The following is a 25,570-nucleotide window of genomic DNA, read 5'->3' as shown; positions in this document are numbered from 1 at the left end:
TGCACAATGCATCTGGCCACGGCCAGGAGACAAGCAGCGTTTGCCTGGATGGCAAATAAGTGCAAGATCCTAAACTCCAAAGTGCAAAAGTTGCCAGACTGAAGGAAGGAGCCAAGAGGCAGCCAACGACTGAGCACCTGCGTTGGGGCACAGGGCAGCATGGCCAAGATGAAAATTGAACCTTTGAGAAATGAGTTTCCAACGGCAAGAAGCAACCAGCTTTTCAAATGAGGCATCTCAGCCATGTGGAGCAGAGACCTGCGGGGCAGGCTGGGGGGGCTGTGACTTACCTGCCACACGCCCACCACGGCATTGGCGATCAGGATCATAATAATGACGATGGGCTCCACGAACGCCGTCGTGGTCTCCTCTCCTTCTTCAAACCAGGCCAGGATCTGGTAGGCAAGAGAAGAGAAGGACCACAATGTGGTTGAAACAACAAGCACCAATGTTTTAAGAGGAAGGACTGAAATGAGAGCGAACCAACACAAGGTGTTTGCTAGAGAGAAGAAATCCCAGAGTGGTGGCCAGCCCCAAACAGCTTGGTTAAAGTGTGGACTTGCCCCATCCCACTGCCGGTGCTTAGCTTGGGTGCCTGTGCCCTTCTGCTGGGGATAATTTAATGCATCAACTGAGCAGGGCTGGAGCAGAGCAGGGACTGACCTCGTGGGTTCTTACCACCTTGAGCCCCCTCTCCATCCCACAAAGACCTCACACCACAACACAAATGAAGCACACACAAATACAAATATTTCCACTCCATTCAACTGCTTGTTGACCTGCGCTGTGTCAACACAGCAACACCTCGCTGCACTGCAGCGGAGGCACCGGCACAAAGGACCTCTGACACAGGGCTCCACGCCTGCTTTACCGACTGGCAGAGCCACCACGGCAGACTCGGCCATCAAGCAGACTGCAACAGCTCTGCAAGTTCACCAGCAAACGGGTCGCTGTGTGTTGTGTTGGGAATGTATTGAGCCTCGCAAGGGACCAGACTCCCTCCTTATCTGTCCACGAGTGGTATCTGAAAGGAGGAACACGAGACTCAGCTTTGCCATCCCACTGTCAAACACCCTCAAAAAAATATTTCCGCAGCAGCTCGGTGTGAAATATCTCCTCATGCAGAGTTGCTCCCAAGGTAAATTGTGGGCAAAACTGAGCTAACGGCTCAGGTTTCGAGCACCACAAATTAAGACTCAAATCAGCAGTCGGGGAGTAGGGTGCTGATGAGCACTTCCAAGGCACCACGGAGTGCAGGTACAAACGGCTTCATATTGCATTTACTCAGTGCCACCCACAAAGGTAGCTTTACTAACCACGTGGAGGTGGAGTTTAGCTGATCTCACATCACCTCTCGGCATTATTAAGCGCAGAGGAGGTCAGCAGTGCCTGCGGGCGCCGGCTCACTGAGCCTGCTGATGCCCCCGCTGCCAGCCTGCGTGCCCGGGGAGGAGAAGCTGCTCTGTGCTCATGGGAGGTGCTGGGGGTGAATGATGGCTCCTCCTGGGAACAGCACGTAGGGATGCAGCCTCTCCCCCCGGCGAAGGTGGGGGAAGATCCCCGCTGGAGATACACCACTGGGGAGGGGAATGTTCAAAGATGAGCAATAACACCGTCTGGGGAAGCAGAAGCTGGATGGTACCACCCTGAAGGCACCACACCAGCAGCTCCAGTGGCAGGAGCAGCCTGGGCTGAGCTTTGCACCCTGCTACACACAAGGAGAACCCAAGCCAAAGCAGCTCTCTGACATGACCGGAACGTAACATCACATTTCCCTGCCGCATGACGCACTGCGAGGCGTATTTTGTCAGCCAGCATTAACCCTACCCCACACATCAGCAAAGGTGGAAAGGAAAGCTATACGCCCCGCACTGCGCCCAGCCCTACCCAAAACCTGCCCTGAGCATCACTGGCCTGGGCATCACCAGCCTGGGAGCTCTGAACCCTCCCGGCCACATGGACAGGATGGGAAGGCAGCGAAGAGCAGGCAGGAGACACCTCCCATGCAGGCAGCAGGAAAAAAAAAAAAATTAAAGAGATTGGATTTACATTTTTAATTAAAAAATGAGCAGCAGGGCTCTGGGAGGGAGACTTCACTCCGAGGAGGTCAGCTGCACAGGGTTTGGAAACGCTCCTGGCCCCATCTTTGCCTACATACGTGGATGCGCACGCTTTAGCCAGGGGCCCGCACCGCTGCCTGCACCCCAACGGAGGCAGAGGTGGTACGGGCAGTTTCTGAGTTGGCTTCAGGTGCCTGAAGTGCTGCCTTCACCTCTCATCACCCACCACCAGTGCTCAGGCCAGGAAAAAGCAAGGCATGGGACATCCTGGCAGCCTCTCCGGGCATGCAGGGAGGTGGTGCCGGGACCCCCAGCTCCCAGCACCTCTCAGCTCCCCGAGGACAAATGGCTTGGCCACCACACCAGGAACATATCTGCACCACGGACACGCACAGCTCCATGCGTCAGAGACGTTGTCCTCTGCTCCAGTGGATCCCGACACGGATCTGCTCATGCTGCAACTTCACACTTTCAAAAACATCCAAGGAAAAAATAAAGAAAAAGAATAAAGAAAAAAGTTTTCCCTTTCTGTTTTGACCATCTGTGCAAGGTGAGGCACGGGACATGTTTTACTGGATGGAACACAGCATTGAATAGCAATCAGTAAGAATTAATATCAGAGAGGGGACTTGCAAACAGGTAGCTTGGGTCCTAACTCAGTGCAGAGCCTGAGCACAGACCTCAGGCTGCACGTATGGGAGGCAGGAAGGCTGACAGCATGAAAAATGATTGAGGGAAAAAATATAGTGGATTTAAGAAGGAAGCTAAAAGAGGTAACAACAAGGGGACCTTCTAACCTAAGCTTCCTATGAAAGTTTGCTGATAAAAACCTTGCAGTGAGATAGAGACATGTCCAAAGGACTGGTGCTATCTCAGTTAGGGTCCAAAACATAATTACAAAAAACTATAGATCAGAGGAGAAAGAGGCCCAGAACTGAAAGCTTTGTCAGCCCTCACCTGCCCTCGGCACCCCTTTGTAACCCTACTCTCGCTGCGGCTCTGCGCCTGCTCTCTCCAAACCCTACCCCAACACGGGGCCCAGGGCCAACACCCATCCCACCCGGCATCCCACCAAAGTGTGCCCAGGACCGAACGCTTCCAGGCCCTTTTCCGCCTTTGTCTGGCACAGTCTTGGGGAAATAGAAAGAAGCCCAGGTAGTTGTTTGACATCACCTTCGGGTGGATCAGCATCACTTACAAAGCCTACAGTCTCATCTTTTAAGTAAATACAGTGATATTGTCGCTATGCCCTAGAAAACCACCGCACTGTTGGTGCACCCCCTTCACCCAGCATGCACCGTCCCCTGGCTCCTTCGCTACCTGGCAGCCACCCGGGTCCGTCCGTGCCCTGGAAGGTGCCCATCCCGGAGCCTGGGGTACTTACGAATGATAGAAAAGCTGCCATCAAAAGGATGCGGACGAGGAGATCTTCAAACTGCTCCAACACCAACTCCCAGAGGGACTTTCCTGGTGGGAAAACACAAAGCCAAGCACAGTCAGCGCTCCAGAAAACCCCAGAAGACAGGGCATTTAGACCACTGAGGCCACTAAGACCAACAGGACCCCGTTCCCCGCTTGCAGTGAGCTGCTCCAGTGCCCACCCACCGTGGGCACTCACAAGGGCACCCAGCGCTGCAGTGGGGGACTCTTCTAATATTAAACACCTTCATTTCTGGCATTGGCCTGGGTTTATTATGTCCATTTTTACACACAGAAATCAAATGTTTCTATTCACAGCTGCTAACCTTGCCATCAGAGGAACCCTCTGCTGTCAGCCCAGCTTTCCCTGGGATTAAAACCAAGATTAAAAGACCCCAAAGACCTCCCCTTCCTGCAGCAGCCTTGGCCCCAGCGCTCCCCACCCAGACTCCAGGCAGGTACCCACCTCACCTCCAGCCCGTCACTTACCTTCTTCTGCAGGGAGCTCTGCGGGTTTCCATTGACAGCCCAGCAAGAGTAACAGAAAGTAAAAAATGATAAAAATAAAAATATTAATTAGTGATTTGGGACCAGACTGGGAATCCCTTCCCTTGGACCCCAGCAGTCCATTCAGTACTCCAAAATGCAATTTGTCCTGCACCTATTCCCACATCAAGAGAGTTTGTCCTCAAACTTTGCAGTCTAACACCAAGTAAGCAGCACTACACACTCCCCACACCAGGGAAACATCATTTCCCTGCCGCTGGTGGCTCCGGCAGCATTTATTCCCACACTGAGCATACCTAAAAAATATTCACCCTCCGAAGAGCCGAGCATTCTCAGGAGCTGCCCTCTCCAAATCCAGGACACAGCGGTCCAACCATCCCATAAAACGCCCTGCCAGAAACCCAATACGGACCCGCTGGGGACTGTAACTTTCAGACCACATTTCCTATTAATCAGTTGTATTTTACAGCCTGCCACGCTCTAGGAAAGAAAGCCAAAGCCAACGCTCAGCTGGTCCAAATTGTCCTCCCAGACCTGCCCTGGTGGGTGCAGAGCCCCCACCCACACTGCTCCCAGCCAAACCCGAGCCCAGGCATCTGCACAACCTGGAAAAATCCCAAGGGCTCCCGAACACCCACCACGGTCTCCTCGAGACCCCCACGTCCCCGTGGGGTGGCCATTACCTTCACACACCGCATGCATCAAAGGCTCCAGGGCTGCTGGGCAATGCCCAAACCCTGGTACCCCCCGAGGGCATCGCTCCTGCTTCCTCGCCCGTGCAGTAACCGATGTGCTGGCCCTGCCATGGGCAAAGTTTGGCCAAGGATTGAAAGATCCTGCACCCAGGGAGGGCTCAGGAGCGAGGACCCCCGGTTCTGGCTGCTGACGGGTGCTGGTCTCCATCTGCACCCACTTTCCCCACATGTGGGGTGCGTCCGTTGGTTGCCTGCAGAGCAGCTTCCAGCGGAGCTGGCAGTCAGACCAAAACCCCCACAAATCACCCCAAGGTGGGGAAATACGGACATGGCAACTGTCTCACGGAAAAGGAAATCCAGGATTCGCTGAGCATAGCAGAGCTTGCTGGAGATGGAGAAACCAAAGCCGGAGCCAGGCGTCAGGAAACCCTCGGGAGGGCTGTGCTGGTGGCTCCAAGGCATCGCACAGCGCTGCAAGGGACAGCGGGTGCCCACAGCGAGGTGACACAGGGACACGGCACCGGGGCACTGCCACTGCACCTCGCGAAACACGAGGGTGGCGGCGGCAATGGGCGTCCGCCGCCTCCATTCTTCAGTGCTCCAGGGCAGGAGGGGACTGGGCAGAAACCCCCAACCCCAAACCTTCCAACGGGGAAAAATTCAGGCAGAAACCTGAATTGCTGTCCCAAAGCCTCTGCTGCTCGACACCTACTTCTGTGACAACAGAACAAGATGTTCCTCTAACTCCTTGTGTTTCTGGGAGGGAATCCGGGACTGGCTGAAGTTCAAGAGGAATTGGCCCAAGGCTCGATGCCCCATTGCTGGCCGTCTCTGAGCACCCCCAGCACGGAGCTCTGAGCGAGAGCAGGAAGCGAAACCGGCCCGGCTGTTTTCCATTGTCTATTTTCATTCAGAGAAATAAAAAAAAAAACAAAACCCAACCCAAAACCAGACCCACCTTCACCGAACAAACCAGTAAAAAAAAAGAAGCCTGAGCACGTTTATGCTTCAAACTGCACCAGCTCCTCAGTGCTCAGAGACACTTACTATGAAGTTTTTAAGCCCATATCCCTCGTAGATAAGGCTGCTCCGATCCCCTGCCATCACAAGCAGCAGACAGACCAGTACGTAACGTCTATAATTATTCTTATAGCCAAAAAAATTACAATTTTGGAGCGGCTTCAACGTTTCAAACCACTCTGCCGAGCACATCAGGAGGAAAGTTGCTCTTCTCCCTTTTGCAGCCGGCTCCCCTCCACCCCCGGCTTCCTCTCCCCGGCCCAGAGAGCCACCAAAATTAAAAGTAGAAGATGTCTGCTGCTGCTATTTCCATCCAGGCTCCATTTTAAGGGTGCGAACGTGCGAGGCGAGAGGGCTGGGGGCAGGCAGGTGCCCCGAGGGAGGCGGCTGGGGCTCCCGCAGGTCTGGGCTCTGCCGGGGTGCCCGGGGTGACTTTCCACCCCGAGCAGCCACCCGAAACGCCGCAGCCCTCTCCGTGCTTCTTCCGCGCGCCGTTTGCATGAAGGGCCGCAGCGATGCCGTTTGCAGCGCGGGGACTTTGCATGAGCTCTTGATTAAAGCATGAAAACAGGTTTCTGTGAACTCCGGAGGAAACACGTGCAGCGGGGCAGCCAGCCGAAATACTGCCGGTGGCAGAGTGACACTGTGCCACGGCTGTCAACAAACCTCAAACATCAGCAATGCTGCTGCAGGCGTCTCCCAAAAAACCCCAATTTTGAGTATACCGAGAACCAGGCACCTCCCCTGCCATCAGTGACTCCTTCCACCCCCTTCATGTACCAGCTCAGCACCTGTTTTGCACCAAATACCCAGAGAAAAAGCGCAGAAAGTCACAATAAACTCACGTTCTCACATTTTTCAGCCTGAGTCAATCAAAGCCACCAGAAAACACGAACATTTGGGGGCTGAAGTCTTCCCCTCTCACTTCCAAAGTCTCACTAGAAATAAGAGAGTTTGCTACTCGCCAAAAACAAAGTTTCATCTGAGTCAGCCCTGTGGCACCAGGCACGGCATCAGAGCTGGTGCCAAGCTGCAGCACTGCCATGTCCCAGCCCGCCGGGAAACCCACCGCAGGCAGGGAACCAGCAAAATCCCAGATCTGCAGCTCCCCAGGGACAACACGGTGAGCGCAGACAGGCTGAAATGGAAACTCCCGGCTGGCATCTGAATAGCTCCTTTCTTTGGCCGGTGGCTCAGAGCTCAGCACGAAGATCCTGCTCCGTGCCCAAGCTCCCAGACACATCCAGAAGACAAATGCAGTGACACCGCCAAGGGCAGAAAGCGATAACGGTTGCTCAGAGCATCCCAAAACGGGGCCACCCACTCGCACCATAAATTTGCAGCTTCCCGAGCTGAGCAGTGCTGGTACGGGACCGGCAGCTTGCGGACATGTATCTGCAGTTTCTCTGCTCCTGCTCTTCTGCGTCGTGGCTTTGGAGAGCAGAGCCAGACAAGTAGATACCAAAACAGGGCAATGGGTGCCTGGGTGTCACAGAACCATTCCCACCAGCAGCAGAGCGTCCTCTCTCTGGGTCATCCAGCGGAGAGGTGCAGGCAGCCCCGGCTCCACCGACCCACAGGGTTTTGCCTTGCGGGGGCATCAAACACAGCCAAGCTCCAGGGACTGCCGAGGATTCGCAGCTCGCTCTGAGCTTGTTGCATCACGACTTCTTTCCTCGCTGCGCCATCACAGCAAATGGTGATCGCGGTCCAAGCTGGGCTGCAAAAATATCGATATGGGATGCTCTAAGGGCATGCAACGAGCCTGGCCACCCCGGGCAGACGTGGGGCTGGCGTCGGGCTGTTTTAGCCGGAGGTTAATCTCCAGCTCCTGCCAACTCAAACAGGGCTGGCAGCCTGCAGGCTGGCGCCTGCAACATGGCAGGGCACGGTAATCAGGTGATGAAAAGGCAAATAAACACGGGTGCCACCCACGAGCGAGGCGGCGTGGGTGCAGGCTGCTGTCCCGGGGCTCTGCGACGGCCTTCGTGTCCCCGGGGAGACCCTGGCCCGCTTTCCGGGCCAAAGCAAACAAATAAAATGGGACAGGGTGGCGTTGGGGTTGCTTTAAGGAAATGTTTGAGTTTCTCCTGCTGTAACAGCATCAGAAATCCCCGAAGCAGCACAGCCCTTCAGCAGCTGGCGTTTCTCCGTCATGCATTGAGGTATCGCATCCCACTCTGCTTTTGGGGAAACCGAGGCACAAGGCAACACTTTCTCCCAGGCCAGCGCACGGCAAAGCAAACCCCGGTGCGCGCTCAGAGCCGTCACGCGACCCACAACAGCAAACACCTTGCAAGGTGAACACTGAAATACCCTTTTCCCCCCCCGAGATAAAATCAGATTTCCCTTATGGGAAACACTTCTGCCGCCAAGCGATGCGGGAAGGGCAATGGCACGGTGCCCGCCGTGGGGGATAACGATGAGCACCATGCCTGAGCCCAGCTCTCTGCTCCGAATCACCTCCTTCAAGCCATGTTTCTGCACTGTAAACTCATTTTATTGTTTTTTTCCCCTGCCTTTAATTTCTTTTTCTGTATGCAGGAAAGGGGAAATGGATGGGCAAAACAAGGGATGCATCTGATTCCCGGACTTTGCCGACAGGTGGGAAAAAGGGCCCAAGAAAGCAGTGAAAAAAGTAAGAAAAACCCTAAAATATCCCCAGCTGGGAAAGCAGCCCCCCTCCCGTGACACAAAGCAGGAGCCCAGGCAGGGCTGCTCTGGGATCCTTCCACTGTCCCGCAAGACACCGGGCAGAATAAATTGTTATTTTAACTGGCTGCCTTTCCCAGGGCCGGCTGCGCTGGAAGGATCCCGTCCCGGAGGGACGTCTGCTCTGCTTCATCCCCGGTGACAGCCGGCAGCGCCGCGCACCCCCGGCGCTCCGCAGAACTGCCGATTGCACAACCGGGAACGGCTTTGCCGGGTTGTTTGAAAGCCAGCTCAGCCCGTCACCTGCTTGGTGTAAATCCCGCCGGGCGACGGAGGCGTGAAGCTGCTCACTGCCTTGCACGGTCACACTGGAGCTGCAGAAGTGTGAAAAACCGGCATTTGCAAACTAATCCCGGGTGTTGTAGCGTTATCGGGGATGACAAACACCCCAAGCCCCATGGTGCTAATGCTGCCCGATGCTCACCAAGGACAAAGCGTAGTCATCCAAGTGCCTCGGCTGTGTATCACCTGAACTAACCCACACGCCTTTGCTTTCACGTACAGCTTCACACCCGAGCTTCCCAAACGCCGCTGCATCCCTGAGACCGTCCTGCACCTCGCTTCTCGCCCAGGAAGAGCGTGACCTTCAGGTGCACCTCAAGGGACTTTCTGAGGTTGCTTCAGCTTCTCCAGAAGAAGCCGGGCAGTGCCGAGGTGTCACCCTCCAACTGCCCTGGCACCTCTTTGCCAGCCGGCCTGGAGGGGAAGCCGGACCCACGGACACCATGTGCCATTGCACCGAGATGGGGAGGTAAGGATGCTGCAGAGCCGAGTTCGCTGTTTACCAAAAAAAGCCCCGTACACTAAAACCCCCAGCAGCCATCCATCCGAATCGCAGCGGGGCAGGGGGCGACCCCAGGGAACCCCCATTGCAGGGGGACTCGCCAGCCTGACCGCAGCGAGAGGGGCCATGGCGAGGGCAGGGCCGTCCGAGCGACGCTGGGTTGGCTCGTGGGGAGGGGGCTCACCCACCCAACCCAACCGCCCACACACAGAGGTCGTGTCCCGGGGTGGGCACAGCTGCCAACAGCAAACTAACCGCGCACTATAAAGCCCCTCCCGGGTGCACGGCACTGGGAACATCCGCATCCTCACGCTGGGCGGCCGCAGCGACCCGCTCCCGGAGGATCCGGCTCTTCCCCGTCTTCTCCATCACCGCCAAGGAGCTGGTCCCAAGGCCACGGGTGCTTTCCCTCCAGAGCGAAGGTGGTGGTGGCCCGGGGTGTGCCGCGGGTGGGGGAAGCACCTCCGGCCCCCAGCGCCGTATTTGCCTACCGCCTCGCAGCTGCTTTTTCCTGCGCGCCGGGCGAGTTTTGGTTACGCTGGCTGCCCGCAACAGCCGCTCGCTCAGGGCTGCTTCAAAAGGTGGCAGGAAGATAAAAGGAGCGAGATACAACCCCCCTGCACGGCAAACACCGGCAGTTTGCTGTTCCTGTAACTCCCTGGCGCCCGTCCCTGCTTGAGCTCTGCCCCATGCTTTGCAACGCCCAGTGCCCCTCCCGGTTAGGGGATCCACAGACCCCCAAAATTTGGGGCCAGAGGAAGCGCTGCGGATGGCAGCAGCCCAGGGGGGGTGAGGGCTGGCGGGGCAGCCCATGAGGATGGGTAGCAGAGGTTTAGGGAGCAGAAATATCCTTGCTTTTTTCCAGGAGATGATCTAGGGTGAAATGATCCAACCGGTTTTCTGGCAGGCACCCAGACACCATAAATGGCTGGCAATAAAATCAGCCCCAAAAATTTCTGGTTTGGGTCACAGGGCTTCCCACGGCAGACAGGGCTCCGGACCGACTGCTCGTCCTGCCCTCACGCTGCTCTTCCAAACCCACCAGTACTGAGCCCAGACCAACAGCACTGGTCCCTCCGGGATGGTGACAGCGTCCTGGGGGAGAATAGGGGCATTCGGGCACCCACAGCCTCGCTGCTCTGGTCGGAGGGGAGCAGCCGAAAGGCGCATCTGCTCCTTTTCTGGCCAGCTAAGCTTATCTCGGTGGGTCAGGAAACAGAAAACGCAGTTATCCTGGACGTGCTCCTCAATGGCAGTGAAGTACCGTGCAAATCCGGCCGCACAGTATCTCCTTGTCCCTGGAAAACCGGCACATCCTCGTGCTGAAGGATAAGCCACCACCGACATCGCACTGTCTGGGTAGAGGGAAACGGGGATGGAAGTGGGAGTGTGCCCTTGGACCAATGGTCCAAGGAGCTGTGTGAAATAAATAAGGAAAACGTTGTTCATCCCACCCCAAACTTGCCTTCCTTTATTCCTGGAAATGGCTCATCCCCAAACTGCTGGCCAGCACGAGCTTCCCCCTGCCATGGCGCAGGGGGTCCCAGCACGGGGCTGCAAAGCCTGGCCGGCCCTGAGCATCCCCCGCCCATGTCACAGCAAAAAAAGCAAATCGCTTCCCCACCTCCTTTTTTTAATCCTATGAAAGTAAGACAAGAAGACATAGCCCCCCAAAAATGAAGCCACCACTCAGGCTTGCAGCTCCAGTGCCCACGTGGCATTTGCAAGAGGAAAGTCTTGGGGAAATTTAGGGGATAAACCCTGGGGAAATGGGGCAGCAAGCGGTGGCCTTGTCCCCCCGTCCCCGTCAGCACCTGCGGTGGATCCCCAGGCTCGTTTCGGGAGTGGGAGGTAGCGGGACGGAGGAAACCCGCAGCTCCAGCCTGGGATGGATTATTTGAGCACACTAAAAGCAGCGGTTTGTTCCCTCCTGCACCAACACAGTGGAAAGAATTTCCAACTCCGGCTCCCGGGTGGAAAAGCTAAAAATCCGCGTTTAAATAGTAACAGGTTAAACAACAACAACAAAAAAGCAGCACAGGAGCTTGAATAAAATACAGCTTAAGCTGGGGTGCTTTTTTTAGTTTTGGGGTTGTGCTGGGTTTTGTTAACCTTCTCCTTACAGACCCTTTCTGTAACCCCGGGGAAAGGTGAGAGCGCGACTCTGCTGCGTTTGGGAACCTTCTGCCAGAATTGCCACAACCCCAACCAAGGGGCACGCTGCAATTTCAGGATCTCCTCTTCTTGCACCCTAGAGATACATTTTATTTCCACCTTTCTTACCCTAAAACTATTTTTTCAGCTGATTTCCCATTGATACCCCAGTGGTGTTAAGTAAATTGGGGGTTTTTTTGCACAGTAACGTTTTTTCACCCTTCCAGGCTCCGCTGCAGCCTCCTGCCCTCAGCTGCTCGGCTTCTGGCTGCCCCTCGCACCACGAGCGCGATGCCCAGATGCCCCCAAGCCAACACCCCTCCGACCCAGCGCGGTGGGAGAAAAGCACCATCCAGGCCACGGCGAATCCGTAACCCCTCCGGGCACGACGGACTGCCACATGCCACCACAAACAGGCCACTCGCAGTGAGTCCAACACACGGCGACAGAAAATTTAATAACATTTTCCTGGCAGTGCCGGGGAACGGTTTAGGAAACCAAACAGGCAGAGGCGGTGGTGCCAGGAGCCCCGGGGATGCCCTGCGCTGCCGGGTCAGCTCGGCCGCGCGTCCCTGCCCGGCCCCGGGAGGCTTCAAACGCCCCAGGGGAGGAATTTCAGCCCCGAAAATTGGGCTGCGCCTTTCAGCCAAATTCTGAGAGACCCAGAGAAGAGCCAGGTGGGACCGTGTTTGGGTTTTTTTCCTAAAAAACAGGAAAAAGGGATATTGGGGCTGAAAAGGCAGGTAATAAAACAAAACTAAGATGCATGTTCCAAACAGGATGCGTTTGCTCCTGGAGGAGAGATGCTGCTCAGCACACAGCAAAGGGCTGCTGCGGCTCAGTGCGGGGAGCAGCAACCCCCAAAACTGCCTCCCCGAGCATCTGGTGGGTTTACACTGAGCCCAGCATCTTCGACGAGGCTGTAAGCAACCACTGGAGATACCACACATGCATGACAGGCAAAATAAAACAATAAAATAATAAAAAATAATAAGAAGAATAAAAAATAAAAATAAATAATAAAGATAAAAATAAAAAATAAATAATAAAAATAAAAATAACAAAACTAATAAATCATAAAACTAAATAATAAAAATAAAAATAAATAATAAAATTAATAAAATTAATAAATAATAAAAAATAATTAAAATAATAAATCATAATAATAAATAATAAACTATAATGATAAATGTAACTAAATATTCCACGAGCCCAGTGCTGCGGAAAAGCGCAGGCAGCTCTCGGTTTCCACGGCCGGCAGCGGCCACGCAGCTCAGGCGCATCCGCCGGCAGCATCCCTGCTCAGAGGACACTTCTTCCACCGACCCACGGGGCTCGGGGACAAGCAGGTCCAGGGATGCTCAGCATTAGACACCCGGCAGCCACCGCTCCCGGAGGAACACGGGCAGGGAAGGCGTCACCTTCCTCTCGCGTAACCCCAGCCTTCTCCCCGCTGCAGGGTGCCCGTCTCGACGTGCGACGCCAAACCCTCGCGCCCCAAACCCTTGGCTGGAAGGGCAGCGCTTTGACACGCCAGCCCACCTCCTGCGTTAACCTGCCGGCACACCACTGCAGAAAACCTCCTCCCTTTCCCCCAAACCGGGGCCGACGCCGCAGCACGCGCGGCACACCCAGCAAACCATCCGCTTCGCTGCGTGATCTGCTCGACGTCTCGCGCGTGGCAGGGTTGGACTGAACCGCAACCAGCGTGGACCCAGCTCCTGGGACACCTGCAAGAGCGGATCCACGGGCGGCTGCTACACGCAACCCCCCCAGAGCAACCCCCAAACCAGTCTCCTCAGTTAAGAAAGGAAGAAAGGAACTACAAGACCGTGCTTTTAAATCCAAACAGCGTTTTCTCCCCTTTCCTGCCAAGACGAGGAACCTGCTCACCCTCATCCCTCCGAAAGCTGATGTTTAAATAGATACATCTTAATTGATACATCTTAATTGATACATCTTAATCGATACATCTTAATCAGTCCTGCTGCCACCTGTAGCCCAGCCCCAGTGCACAAGCTGGGGTGAGTATTCACGGATCAGGAAAACCCTTGGCACGCCGGGTGGGAAGGAGACCCTGCCCCAAGCCAGGGGCCGCAGGGAGCTGGCTCCATCCCCAAAGCACAGAGGTCTGGAGTGGGTGGGTTTGGGGTTTCTTTCCCCCGTTTGTTTGTTTTCTGGAGGAAATGCCTCTGCCATGGCAAACTTTCCTGAAATTTGAAAGTTGGAATATGGTATCTCAACCCATCTCCCATCTGCTGGTAAATAAACAAAATCAAGCTGATGGAACACGGCCAGTGTATCCACAGGGTGGTGCGTCCTCTGACTCCGACCCACGCGGGTGCTAATGAGCTGCTTTTCAACTCAATTAACTCAAACCGAGATTATTATTATTAACATTTTTTTTTGCAGAAGTCCTTGCCCCGGCTGTCCTGGCTCCACACACACACACACATTTGCTTTTTCTGGTATCTGTTCTCAGAGCACAATCTATTTTCAGCAATCCTCTTGGATGGGTTTTCATGGAAAATGAAGTCTACACTGCCCTTAGTTTAGATTATATCAGAAGAAAAAAATTTCTGTAGGATAGAAAAGATCTGTTCTTCTGGACGGGGAAGAAGGGGCGAGTTGGACAGTTAAGACTTTTCACAGATGAACTCTCGGGGGATCACACATCTCTGTGCAGTTGAAGCAGTTCCTTTCCTGGAGAGAGATACTCAGGGATCCCCGGAAATACAAGTCCCATCTAGGCTTTTTCTATAATCTTCTTCCAACTATGTATAATATCTGTGTGCATGTCTATAAGGATGAAATGCTATATATGTATATGTATACATGGATACCTATATACATTTGTGTACAAGGATGAAATATTATATATGTATGTGTATATATACATGGTATCTATATACATTTATGTCAAAAAGGGGCGAAAAAGGAAAGAATAATTTGAATTAGGCTTTTCTAGATAAAAGAGGGGCCCCAGAACAGGTCTGAGCCAGCACTGCAGAGCAGCCCCATCTCCTCTGGGGTCGATGCAGGACTCCCCTCCAGAGGAGAGCGGATCAGAACACTACCGCTCCTCTGATGGGGTTTCCATGTACCTGCTGGCAACAGCAGCTCCCTGACCTCCAAAGTGTGCAAAAGCCCAGAACACCTGGAAAACCCCAAAGGACACGGTGCCCTGAGGGAACCCTTCGCGGTGGCTGGAGTGGGAGGGCCAGGGACACGGCTCCATCGCTTCCCCTCTCCCACCCTGCTCCGCTGAGCCGGCCTTTTTTATTGTTGTTTTTTCCACTCGCTCCCCACATTTTCCTTATTTTAGACCTTCTGTTGACTCGGAGGTTGCAGAATGGAAAAAGAAAAGTGCAAACAGGCAGGTAAAGGGAGGGTTACCCTGACCCCAGCTGCCCGTCTCCCGGGGACAGGCACTGCCTGCTCGGCAAAATCCAGCTGAGCCAATGTTTTACAGGGCAAATCCCTGAGGATTCGGCCACCGCCGGCTGTCGGAGGGGCTGGAGTCACCGCTCAGCTAATTGAGCTCCTCCTCGAGGATCTCTGTGCTTTTGCTCCCCACGGCGAAGGAAGCAGAAGAGAGAATCTCCCCCGCCCACGCACCCCTCCCAAAAAATAACTGATTTTTATCAGCAACAAATGCAAGAAAAACTGTTGCCAAATCAGAAGAAGAAAAAAAACAAAACGAAACAAACCTCCATATAATAAAGCAAATACATAACATGCAAAACACGGCCCTTGCGTTTGCTCGGAGCGTGGCTCTGCAAGGACTCCAGGGATTCTCTCCAATAAGACGAGAGGAAAAAAAAACAAAAACATTTTGGCCATCCATCCCCCCAGGAGGACATGGGCTGGCCATGGGGACTGGTCCCAGCGCAAGGGACAGCTTTCCCACCCAGCCCCTGGGAGCAGTATGGCCACGGCCGGTGTCTTTGGGGACCACACCGATGCGCTGGGAGAGGTTTCACCAAGAGCAAAACTCATCAGCGGCGGGGCTGCCCCCGGCACCGCGTCCCCACCGCTCCCGCAGCCGCCCGGACAAGGACGCCTGCCACAACCCTGCCCTTCAGTCCGAACTAACTCACATCCCTCCCCCACCTCCCCCCGACCGCTGGTTTAAAATACACATAGTGGCTAAATAGCAGGAAACACCCAAAGCAAAAATACCGCGGACAGGAACCCAGGGGCACAGGGGACACGCCAGAGCAAGAAGCGGATTTCCTCCCCAAAACATCGCACCTTCGATGGTGACGGTGACCCTGCCGCGCGGCTGGGCCAGGCCACCAGCATGGTGTCACCGCTCCTCGAGTGCCTTCACCCTTCAGCATGGGTCTGTCAGGTCTCGATAGGGAAAACACATCTTTTCATTGTCTGTGTTTTCTTTCTCCTCCATAAAGGGGTCTCTAATTCAAAGGTGTCCCACAGTGACTTGCAAATGTTAGTGTGTGTGGGGGGGTAGAATTTATATATATAAAAATATATATGTAATCTCAAATGGGATACATATATATACACGTAAAATCTCAAATTGGAGACATATAGATAAAAAATCTCAAATGGGATATATATAATCTCGAACAGGATACATATATTTAAAAAAACCTCAGATGGGACATATAAATAAAATTTCAGATGGGACACACACACACACACATATACATGTATAATATCTTAAATGGGTTCATGTGGAAGCACAGGTGATGAAGCCAGGACCTGCGTCAGCACATCCAGCAGGTTGCTGAACATTTAAATTTTAGAAGGATTTTGATGGTTAGAGCAGAGGCACCTGCATTTAGGAGTACTACAGGTTTAGACTTCAAAAAGAGGTGCAAAATTTCAGATTTCAGCCACCACGGGTCACCAAGAGATGCCATCGCGTTGCCTGAAGAAGCCTGATGGCCGGGGACGTGCTGGACCAGGCGGTGCATGGGCACGGACCGTGTCCCGGGAGGCAGATGGGATCATCACCAAACCACAGCCTGACCTTGGACTCACCACCTCTGCGGGTGAGAAAGAGAAAAGGCTTTTACAGAGTGGTAACGATCCGCCAAACCTCAAAAACTGGGAGGTTCCCACAGAAAACCAGCAAACACTAGTTACAGACACGAGGTGAACTGCTGGCAAGAGTTAATTCAACTCCTCTCCAAAAGAGAACACTTTGCACCCAAATCCAACCCTCCTTTCATCAGACGACTGGCTCAACTCAGGCAAGACACCCACCAAGCCACGGCTTGGACAAGACCCCTTAGCATTAATTGCATTAATCCAAATGGGAATAATGAGTCTCCTGCCCCAGCGTTGCTCATCTCCACCTGCGCGGTCACTGCCCGGACGCTGGCGGAGCAGGCAGCTGCCTGCAGCCCTGCCTGCGAGGGGTTAACCGGCCACGGAGGAGCCTCCGGCGCATGCTCACGTCATGGAAATACTCAAGTAACCACAATTTTCTCTATTGCTTTTTGGTTCCAGTTCCTCATCACTTCTACACTTCCAGCCCAGATCTCTGCTACCTGTTTTCCAGCGAGGTAACTGGTACAGACAGCAGCTCGACCGAGCAGTCGGTAATTTTTTTTTAATATAGGTTAATATTATGCTTTTTACCTCCAATACTACCAATGCTGAGATATAAAAAAAGATCATGAGACACAATACTGGCAAAAAAAGAAAATATCAAATGCACAGTAATAACTGGAGGTGGGATGGGGGGTTGGTGCTTTCTGGGATTTGCTGGGTATTAATATTGCACCGGGTTGGACTGAGCCCCTGACAGCCCTGTCCTGCTGCCAGCCCGCCCATAGTGACCGCAGGCCTCTCTCCTCACTCCCTCCCAGCTTTCCCAGTCCTCCCAGTCTCCCCAGCATCAGCTGTTTCTCCTGCCCAAGGTGTACTGAGTGACCAGCACGGGGTGCCTTCGTTGCCTTCACCCCACCCAAGATGCAATGGGAGGCCATCCCTGAGGGCTGCGTAACAAGCAGGGGAAGGGGAGGGGGAAAAAAGGGAAAACAGAAATAAAAGATAAAAAAGGCAAGGAGAAAACCCCATCCCTCTCCTGATAATCACAACCTGCCTTAATATTTCCACCCTGTAACTGAGACCGCGAGAGCCCCAGCAATGCTACCAGAAAACGTCGGCCCCGTGGCTCCTTGGCTCCCGGTCCCCATCCCGCTCCCAAGCGCCTTCCCTCCGGAGCGCTCTGCCAGCCGGCTACTGAACGAACCCACACCAAACCAGCCAGCCCGGGAGACAGCGTCCTGCTCCGCGCACCGCCGCCGGCTGCCATCGGCAGAGCGAGCCAAGGGGCCGGGCAGGGACCGCTGCCCCGCGTGCCACAGCTGCCCAAGCACCCTAATAGGCTTCTCCCAGGGAAAAAAACCCATTAAATAGGAGTTTTAGAGCATCCTTGTGCAGTATCAGCACCCAGACACCCAGCCTTACCTGCTCTGCCATTCTGCTTTCTCTGCCCTCATTCCCCATGGAGTACGGAAGCACAGAATGGTAGGGGTTGGAGGGGACCTCTGTGGATCATCTAGTCCAAACCCCCTGCCAAAGCAGGGTACAGCTTAGGTGTTGCCCATAACTTCTTAACACTCCTTTTAACAGCCCTGAAAACACTAACCAGGACGGGGCATCCACTGACTGGCCAGGCGAGCTCAAGGCACCAGGAGCAGGTGTTTGTGGCTGGTCTGGACACTGCGATGCCTCGCAGAGGGGAGCCGCTTCCCAGAACTGGGGCTGGACCAGCTGGCCGAGAGGCACTGGGTGCAACCACCCAACATCTGGCTCATGGCTTACAAAGAATAACCCCCAAAAAACATTTTGGAGGGGCATCAGAATCCTGACCAACTCTGCAAATGCTGCTGCTGCAAACAAAAGCCAAGCTGGCTCCTCCAGAGGTGTGAATATATGAAAAAAGAAAAACCCAACCTCACTCTTCAGGACGGTGGCAATGAAAGCATCTCAGGGATGGTGCAGCCCCACCAGGTTTCTGATGCCCTTCCATAGTTCGGGTCCCCACTGCAGATGGCAGGAGGGTAACGGGAACGCCGCTCCCGGGGGAGGTTTCGGGTATCGGGGAGGGCATGGGTTGGCTGTGCTCACCCCAGCTCTCGAGGGCTGCCCAGGGTGGCTATCACCACCAGAAAATAACCACCACTTGCTTTAAGTTGCCCGTGTTCAGCCCCGCTTTGCACCACCACCTGCAACTTGGGGCACCGCGCAGGGATTTACTGTGGAGATCCGTGCCCGGAGCATTGCCTGGGCTGCAGATGTGCCAGGACAGACCCAAGCCGCGGGACAGGGGTGATTCAGCAGCAGCCAGGAGCCTCTTGCTTTCACACCATCGCTGTTGCAGGAGGAGATCAAACGCAGAGCAAAAAGGCAGTGACTTGGACGCTTCTCAAAAATTAAAATTGTCCTTGGTAGGAAGAAAGCAAAAGCAACGCCAGGCGTCGGGTGATGGTTTTTACTCAAGAAAAATGGTTTTGAGAAGAAGCTTTAAAGAAAAAAAAAAAACCACACTTGTGACATAAACATCAACCGTCTTTTTCAGAGATTTACCCTGGAGGGAGATGACCATAGAAATGTGACTCAACAGCTTCAGATCAGATCTGGCGATTAGAAAAGGCTTAAAACGCGCAGAAAGACCAACGCCACTGAACAGGCAAAGAGCAGATGTGGGGCTGCACGGTGATGGCGAGGACGGCACGAGGCTGGCCAGCAACGCTCAGCGGGAGTAGGGAGGTCAAAACACGCACCGAAACTCCGGGGAAGGGGATCAGCCTGGGGGGAGGGGGGATATTTTGCTGCTAACTGTGGTTTTGGAGGACCCTCTCCAGCCCCTTTCTGGAATCGGCGCATCCCAAGCCAGCATCCGGGCAGCCACAGCGCACCCGGCTCCTCCTAAACCGGTGCTTTGTAGCACCAGCTCCACCACCCCCAGCTTCAAAACCAGCAATGAAATAAAAATATTAATGAAATAACGCTTGTGCAACAGGGGAGACCAACCCCAGCGGCACACACAAGACCTGCACGCAAAATCCCCTCTCCCCCAGCACAGCCCCTGCCCCTCCTCGCCCTGGAAATGTTCCATCCCCGGCTCCCGCAGCATTTTAAGAGCAGACATCAGTTTTTCTGAACATTGCTCTTTATTCACAATCTTTTTATTAAAGCCAGGTACAAAAAGCCGGTAACCTCAGAGGACGGCACAGGGATAAAAATCCCAAGTTTCCTCCCGTCCAATTAGGAAAATTTTGTGTAGCCTCTCCCCAAACCCGAAAGCACTCGCAAGGTTTGAATGCCTCAGCATTTCTCCTAAGGGGAAGGATTTGGAGGAGGAGAAAAAAAAACACAAACCCCGTAGCATGTTTATGAATCAGACTGTTAAGCGTGTGTTTCGGGGGTGGAAAAGGTGGGCGATGCGCAGAGGAACAGAGAGCAGAGTTAGATGAGTCAGAAAATGCTGCTTTTCCTCTCCTTACCGGCTTCTCAAATATTTCAGCACAAAATAGAAATTTTATTTCTTTTTCTTTTTTTTTTCTTTTTTTATTGTCAAGAGAGAGTTGGAGCGTAACCTTGGCTCGTTAGCAACCGCCGGCAGCTAATCCAGCGTTAAGTAATGCACCGCAATTAGAGTACGCGCAGGGGCGCGTGCATGCACACGCGTGTGCCGATGAACATACACACACAGGAACACGCAGCCCTAGGTACAGGCTGGGAAAAGGATGGAAATAAACAATGTATCAGTGGGTTTTGCTGCTGCTTCTAGCAAAACAGGGGCTTGGACGCACGCTCACGCCAAGGAGCAGAAAGCTCCTCGTGAATGAGCCTCGGTGGGTTTCGGGAGAGCGGCAACACATCCCAGGCTGGATGAGGGCTTGGGGACGTCTCCTCCTCCTGCCCAGGCGGGCTCGGGCACACACGTGCAAAAACACAGAGAAGGGCTCCGAGGTCCTGAAATAAATGTGATGGAGATGCAGAGAGGTGTGTCAGAAAAGAAAAGCCAATTTCCTCATGGGCTTTGATCTCGCCCCACGCTGAAGCTGCTTGAAGACCACTTCAACCAGCCATCACCTAAACCCCGTTATCACTGCGCCTTGCAGTGAGGCGCAGGAGGCTTTGAAGAGCATCAGGTATCGCGCTGGGGGTCAGCCCCGGGGGCGGCGAGGGTGAAGAAGAGGATGGGCAAGACCCTGAGGAGGGCTGGCGGGCAGGGTCCCATCCTGCCCGGTGACGTTCCCAACCGCAGACAGCAGCAGGGCTTCTGCATCAGGGTCGGAAGAGATGCCGTGCAAGGCGAGATGAACGCCCCGACGCTGCAAACAGCCGAGCGCTTGACTCCGCTGACATTCACAGTCCATTTAGGTTACAGATGAAGCAAATAAAATTATGCATATGCATTAACGCTGGCAATATCCTGCCTCAAATGTATGCTCATTTACACATGGAAATCCATTTAGAAAAGAGAAATCAGATCTATATTTAAAACAGAAAAATCACTTGTCCGCGGGGCAGCTCCCGTTTACATCTGCCATTCCTCAGCAAAACTGCAATCGTTTTAGAATAAATTGTGCCCCTGGTTTTAAATTTAGAAAGAAAAATGTTTGCACCCCTGTATCTTCCTGCTCAGTCTATTATAAAGTAAGAGATGTGCATTTTTTGCTCTCTTTTTTTGTCCTTTTTTTTTTTTTTTTTTTTAAGTGTTGTGGTCTAAAAGCAACCTGTGGAGCTCGGTGCTGGCGGACAGGAGGAGGCGCAGGGAAGCGCCCGCCTGGCACACGTGGAGCATCCAAAGCGTTCAGTAGTTAACACTGACTTTGGAGATTCAGGAGCCTTTTAAGAATCGCCATGGTGAGACCTACACATTCTGCGGCTTCTCCAGTTTCCTTGGCAAACGAAATGGCCATGCTGACAGCACCGATGACAGATCTGAAACTAGAACATGAGCTCTTCCTAACGGAGAAGTATCTTCTTCCAGTCCAGTAATCTGTATCTCACTGCTTGGCTGCCAAGCCACGAACTGGAGATATTAAATAATCAGTATTGCTCTCTGTTTCCTCCTGCAAATATAAATGCGAGCACTGGGACTGAAAAAACAATTTCAGGCTCCAAAAGAATACTCCCCCACCCTCCAAAAAAAATTTTATTTAATATAAAACATGCCAATGGCCACTGCTTCTCACTTAACGTCGGCGCTCGTGGCAGCTCGCATTTTTTTTAAATGCATCAACACAATGAAAAAGCAGCAGACAGCAGCTCTCTGAAGTACGTCGGGAGACAGTTTTTAAGAAAGATGATGTATTTTAGAGTGTGATTCACGACCACACTGGCAGTTTGATTTCAGGTTTAGAAGGAGATGAATGAATGTGAGACGGGAGGGTGCGAAAATGAAACTAGCTGGAGCTGAAGGTCTGCTCGGCGCTTCAAGCCATGCAAGTTTTGAATTCTCTTCCCCCTTCTGCATGAGCTCAAGCGAGTCACCCAACTGCCCCGCACTTCCGCTGCCGGAGCTGAATTTAAGCCTAAATTAAACCACAATTTAATACAGGCCACCTTCAAGACCCACGCTCCGGTGGAAGCCCAGCTCACTGTCCCATGCTGCTCCCCAGAGCAGCTCTCCCAAACGGGGCACCCGAGGGTACCCCGGTACAGTCAGCTCCCGCTGCTGCAACACAACGTGCAAGTCTGCGCCATGCTGGAAAACAGGCTGTTTGCTTAGCATCGAGATTTTAAACCAAACAAATAAAACCCCAAACAGATCACACGAGGTCCCATCCTGCACAATTCTAAGCTGTGCTAACCTGCCCATAGCTCACCCGCGCCACAAGAAAATATAAGTACCGCACAAAAACTGCAAAAATTCAGAATTCTTGAAAGTCTTTGCCCACATCTGCACTGATGGTTGCACTGCCCATGTTACTGCTCTCAACGTCCATGCACATCACGGCGAGCTGTGCTGTTCGGGAGATGCAGAGCTCTGCTTTGAGGGTGAAAGCCGCAGGACAGCCCAAAGTCAGAAGCTCTTGGGAACCAACAGCTTGCAAGAAACCCAGCACTGGGCTGTATGGGAAGCAAAACTGCAGAGAAAGGCAAACACTGAGCCATTGCTTGCAAGAGGGGGAAGGAAGAAGAAAAAAAAATAAAAAGACAAACTAATTGCCACCGCTAACCCTCTGCTTTGCACCTACGTCATCCGTTCGAGCTCCCTTTTTCAAGACGGAGAGGCCGGTGCCACCGAGCAGCCGACGTCCCTGACTCAGCGACGGTGATTCACCTGGGCAAACAGGACGATGAAGCCGCCGCGAGCCCCGCGACGGCAGCGCCCGTAGGTGACACGCTGCCGCACGGCACAGACTGTCATCCCCATGCGCCCGCGGGGCCGAGGGACGGTGCAGGAACGTTGGGAGCAATCACACCTCGAAATCAGACCGATCACCTGTTCGTTAAGGATGTAATTTGCATTCAGCCCCCAAAGCAGAGGAATCGCTCCCCTCCCAGCTAACCAGCCGTGTCCCCAGCTGCCCTCCTCCACACCTGGGTCACAGAATCACAGAATGGTAGGGGTTGGAAGGGACCTCTGTGGGTCACTCAGTCCAACCCCCTGCCAAAGCAGGGTCACCCAGAGCAGGCTGCACAGCACCGCGTCCAGGCAGGGCTTGAATATCTCCAGAGAAGGAGACTCCACAGCCTCCCTGGGCAGCCTGTGCCAGGGCTCCGTCACCCTCAGAGAGAAGAAGTTCTTCCTCATGTTCAGACGGAACTTCCTCAGCTTCAGTTTGTGCCCGTTGCCCCTTGTCCTGTCGCTGGGCACCACTGAAAAGAGTTTGGCCCCATCCTCCTGACACCCACCCTGCAGATATTTAGAGGCATCTCTAAGGTTCCCTCGCAGCCTTCTCTTCTCCAGGCTGAACAAGCCCAGCTCCCTCAGCCTTTCCTCGCAGGAGAGATGGTCCAGTCCCCGCATCATCCTCACAGCCCTCCGCTGGACTCTCTCCAGTCAGACAAGGGCAGGTGTGATGCTCCACCGCTTACACCTTCTGCAGTTCTCCACGGCCAGAGCTCCCAATCCAGCCCTGACCATGCTGACTCAGGGACCGGAGCAGAAGCTGCCCGGTATGGGGAACACTGGTGGGACGGGGGAACCCCGAGCACAGCCCAGCCCGCGCCACTGCTGCTCGCAGGGCTTGTCCGGAGGAGGCACAGCCCCGCGACCCCACCTAACGCAGCCCCCCAGGAGAACACAGACCCAGACAGCCATCCCACCAGCATCTCCTCAGGCTTTCTGTCACCTCATCCACCAGGATCAAGCTCCGACCCAGGAGTTTACGCACTTATCTCCGACAGAACTCCAAGACAGGACTTGCTGCTTCGAAGCACCGGGGCGAACTCCCCCTAAAACCCTCCCGCTCCAGCAGACAGAGCCAGCGTCCCCGCCACGGCTCCGGCCTGAGGGATCCAGCCCCCGTGGGCCAGGCAGGCCCAGGCAGCCCCGCAAGCACACGCCACGCACTCACGACACGCACCCTGAGCAGCTCCCCTCACCGAACCCACGGAGATGCCGGGGGGGTTGGGGGGGAGGTTTCCCGCTCAGCGGGGCCCGCAGCCAGCCCGCCGCCCTCGCCCCATCTCCCCCCGCCCTGCCAGGAGCGGGGTGTGCCCTCCCCCCCCCATGCTGGGGCTTCCCTCTCTGACCCGCAGGCAACAGGGGGAACTCCCCCCCCCCGCGTTCGGACCCTCCGCCGGAGCAATTAACGCCCCCGCTAATTGCCAGCGCCGCCCGGCCGCCGGCACCCCCGGCAATCATTCCCCTGACCCACAGGTGTCCAGGCATGGGGGGGATGCTCCGGGGGTGTCCCCGCGGCGGGGAGGGTCCCAGCCGCTGCCCCGTCCCGCCGCACTCACCGTTGTGGCCGTACTTCTCCCGGCTGCGCCGGACCTGCTCCGGGCTGAGCCCGCAGCTTTCGGTGACCCCGAAGCGGCGGAGGACGTCGAGCACCGGGAGGCTGTGCGCCGCCTCCATGCCCGGGCCTGGGCAGGGGGCGGGGGGGGGCCGGGCGGAGGGCACAGCGCGCGCCGCTCGCACCGCGCTGCTCCGCGCCTCGCCGCCCGCCGCGGGAAGGGGCGTGCGGCGCCGGGCCCCGCCCCCTGCCGGAGGCCCCGCCCCTCCCGCCGCTCCCCTCACACCCTCCCCCGGGGCCGCCCCCCCCCCCCCCCGCGCTTTTATTACCTTTTATTAATTATCCCCAGACTTCTCGGAAGGGGTTGCCCCGGCCAAGCGTGGGCTGTGCGGGGTCAGAGGGTGTCGTGTGTCCCCCGCCGGGGTCCGTGTGCGCTGCGGGGTGGTGGGGGGACCCCCGCGACCCCTGCGCGAGGGGATGGCTGCCCGGCGCCCGCTGCCCCCCGCCGACACGGCCGCCATCGATGGGCCGTGCGCGGGGGGAGGCAGCCGTGCTTCGATGCTGGAAATGGTGGAATCGGAGAATCATTCAGGTTGGAACAGACCTCCAAGGTCACCAAATCCAGCCATCACCCCAGCACCACTGTGCCTGCTAAACCACATCCTGAAGTGCCACATCTACACGTTTGTTGAACCCCTCCAGGGATGGGGACTCCACCACCTCCCTGGGCAGCCTGTCCCAACACCTGACCACTCTTTCAGTAAAGAAATTTTTCCTCATATCCAATCTAAACCTCCCCTGACGCAACTTGAGGCCATTGCCTCTCGTCCTACCGCCAGTTACTTGGGAGAAGAGACCAACACCCGCCTCACTACGACCTCCTTTCAGGTAGGAGTAGAGAGCGATAAGGTCTCCCCTCAGCCTCCTCTTCTCCAGACTAAATCACCCCAGCTCCCTCAGCTGCTCCTCATCAGACTTGTTCTCCAGACCCCTCACCAGCTTTGCTGCCCTTCTCTGGACACACTCCAGCCCCTCAGTGTCCTGCTTGTAGTGAACCTGAACAACAGTAAAGTCACCACAGGGAGACGTGGGAAGGAACCCAGGCACCTCACGCATGGCCAGACCGGCCTCACAGCGCGCGCCCCAGCCAGCCCCGGGCGTCGCGTGTGGCACTGCTCCTCGCCCCGCGGCAGCAGGCAGGGAGCCTGTATTTGAGCAAGCGGGCTCGTTCCGCAGGCACTCCCGGGTTTGCGCCGCTCCGTGCATGCCTTGACCCCTCTCGCCACTCCATTTAACCAGGTCCCTATTCCCGTC

At 54.8% G+C, this 25,570-nt stretch overlaps 1 protein-coding gene across 2 annotated transcripts in view; it reads right to left on the bottom strand.

Moving 5' to 3' along the window:
* Nucleotides 1-24,460, bottom strand: part of ATP2A3 (ATPase sarcoplasmic/endoplasmic reticulum Ca2+ transporting 3) — a 59,428-nt gene extending 34,968 nt beyond the window's left edge. For both annotated transcript variants that reach the window (XM_075440355.1, XM_075440356.1), the window contains exons 1-4: nucleotides 24,261-24,460; nucleotides 3,969-3,986; nucleotides 3,445-3,527; nucleotides 291-395 (exon numbers count right to left, since the gene is read on the bottom strand). In XM_075440355.1, coding sequence (XP_075296470.1) covers nucleotides 291-395; nucleotides 3,445-3,527; nucleotides 3,969-3,986; nucleotides 24,261-24,378 — 324 coding nt within the window. In that variant the 5' untranslated portion in view covers nucleotides 24,379-24,460. The remainder of the gene's footprint in view (nucleotides 1-290; nucleotides 396-3,444; nucleotides 3,528-3,968; nucleotides 3,987-24,260) is intronic.
* Nucleotides 24,461-25,570: the final 1,110 nt, after the last annotated feature.

Source organism: Opisthocomus hoazin, chromosome 20 (genome assembly GCF_030867145.1).
Source record: "Opisthocomus hoazin isolate bOpiHoa1 chromosome 20, bOpiHoa1.hap1, whole genome shotgun sequence".
Classification (NCBI taxonomy): Eukaryota; Metazoa; Chordata; class Aves; order Opisthocomiformes; family Opisthocomidae; genus Opisthocomus; species Opisthocomus hoazin.
This window is presented reverse-complemented; position numbering and strand designations above follow the sequence as displayed.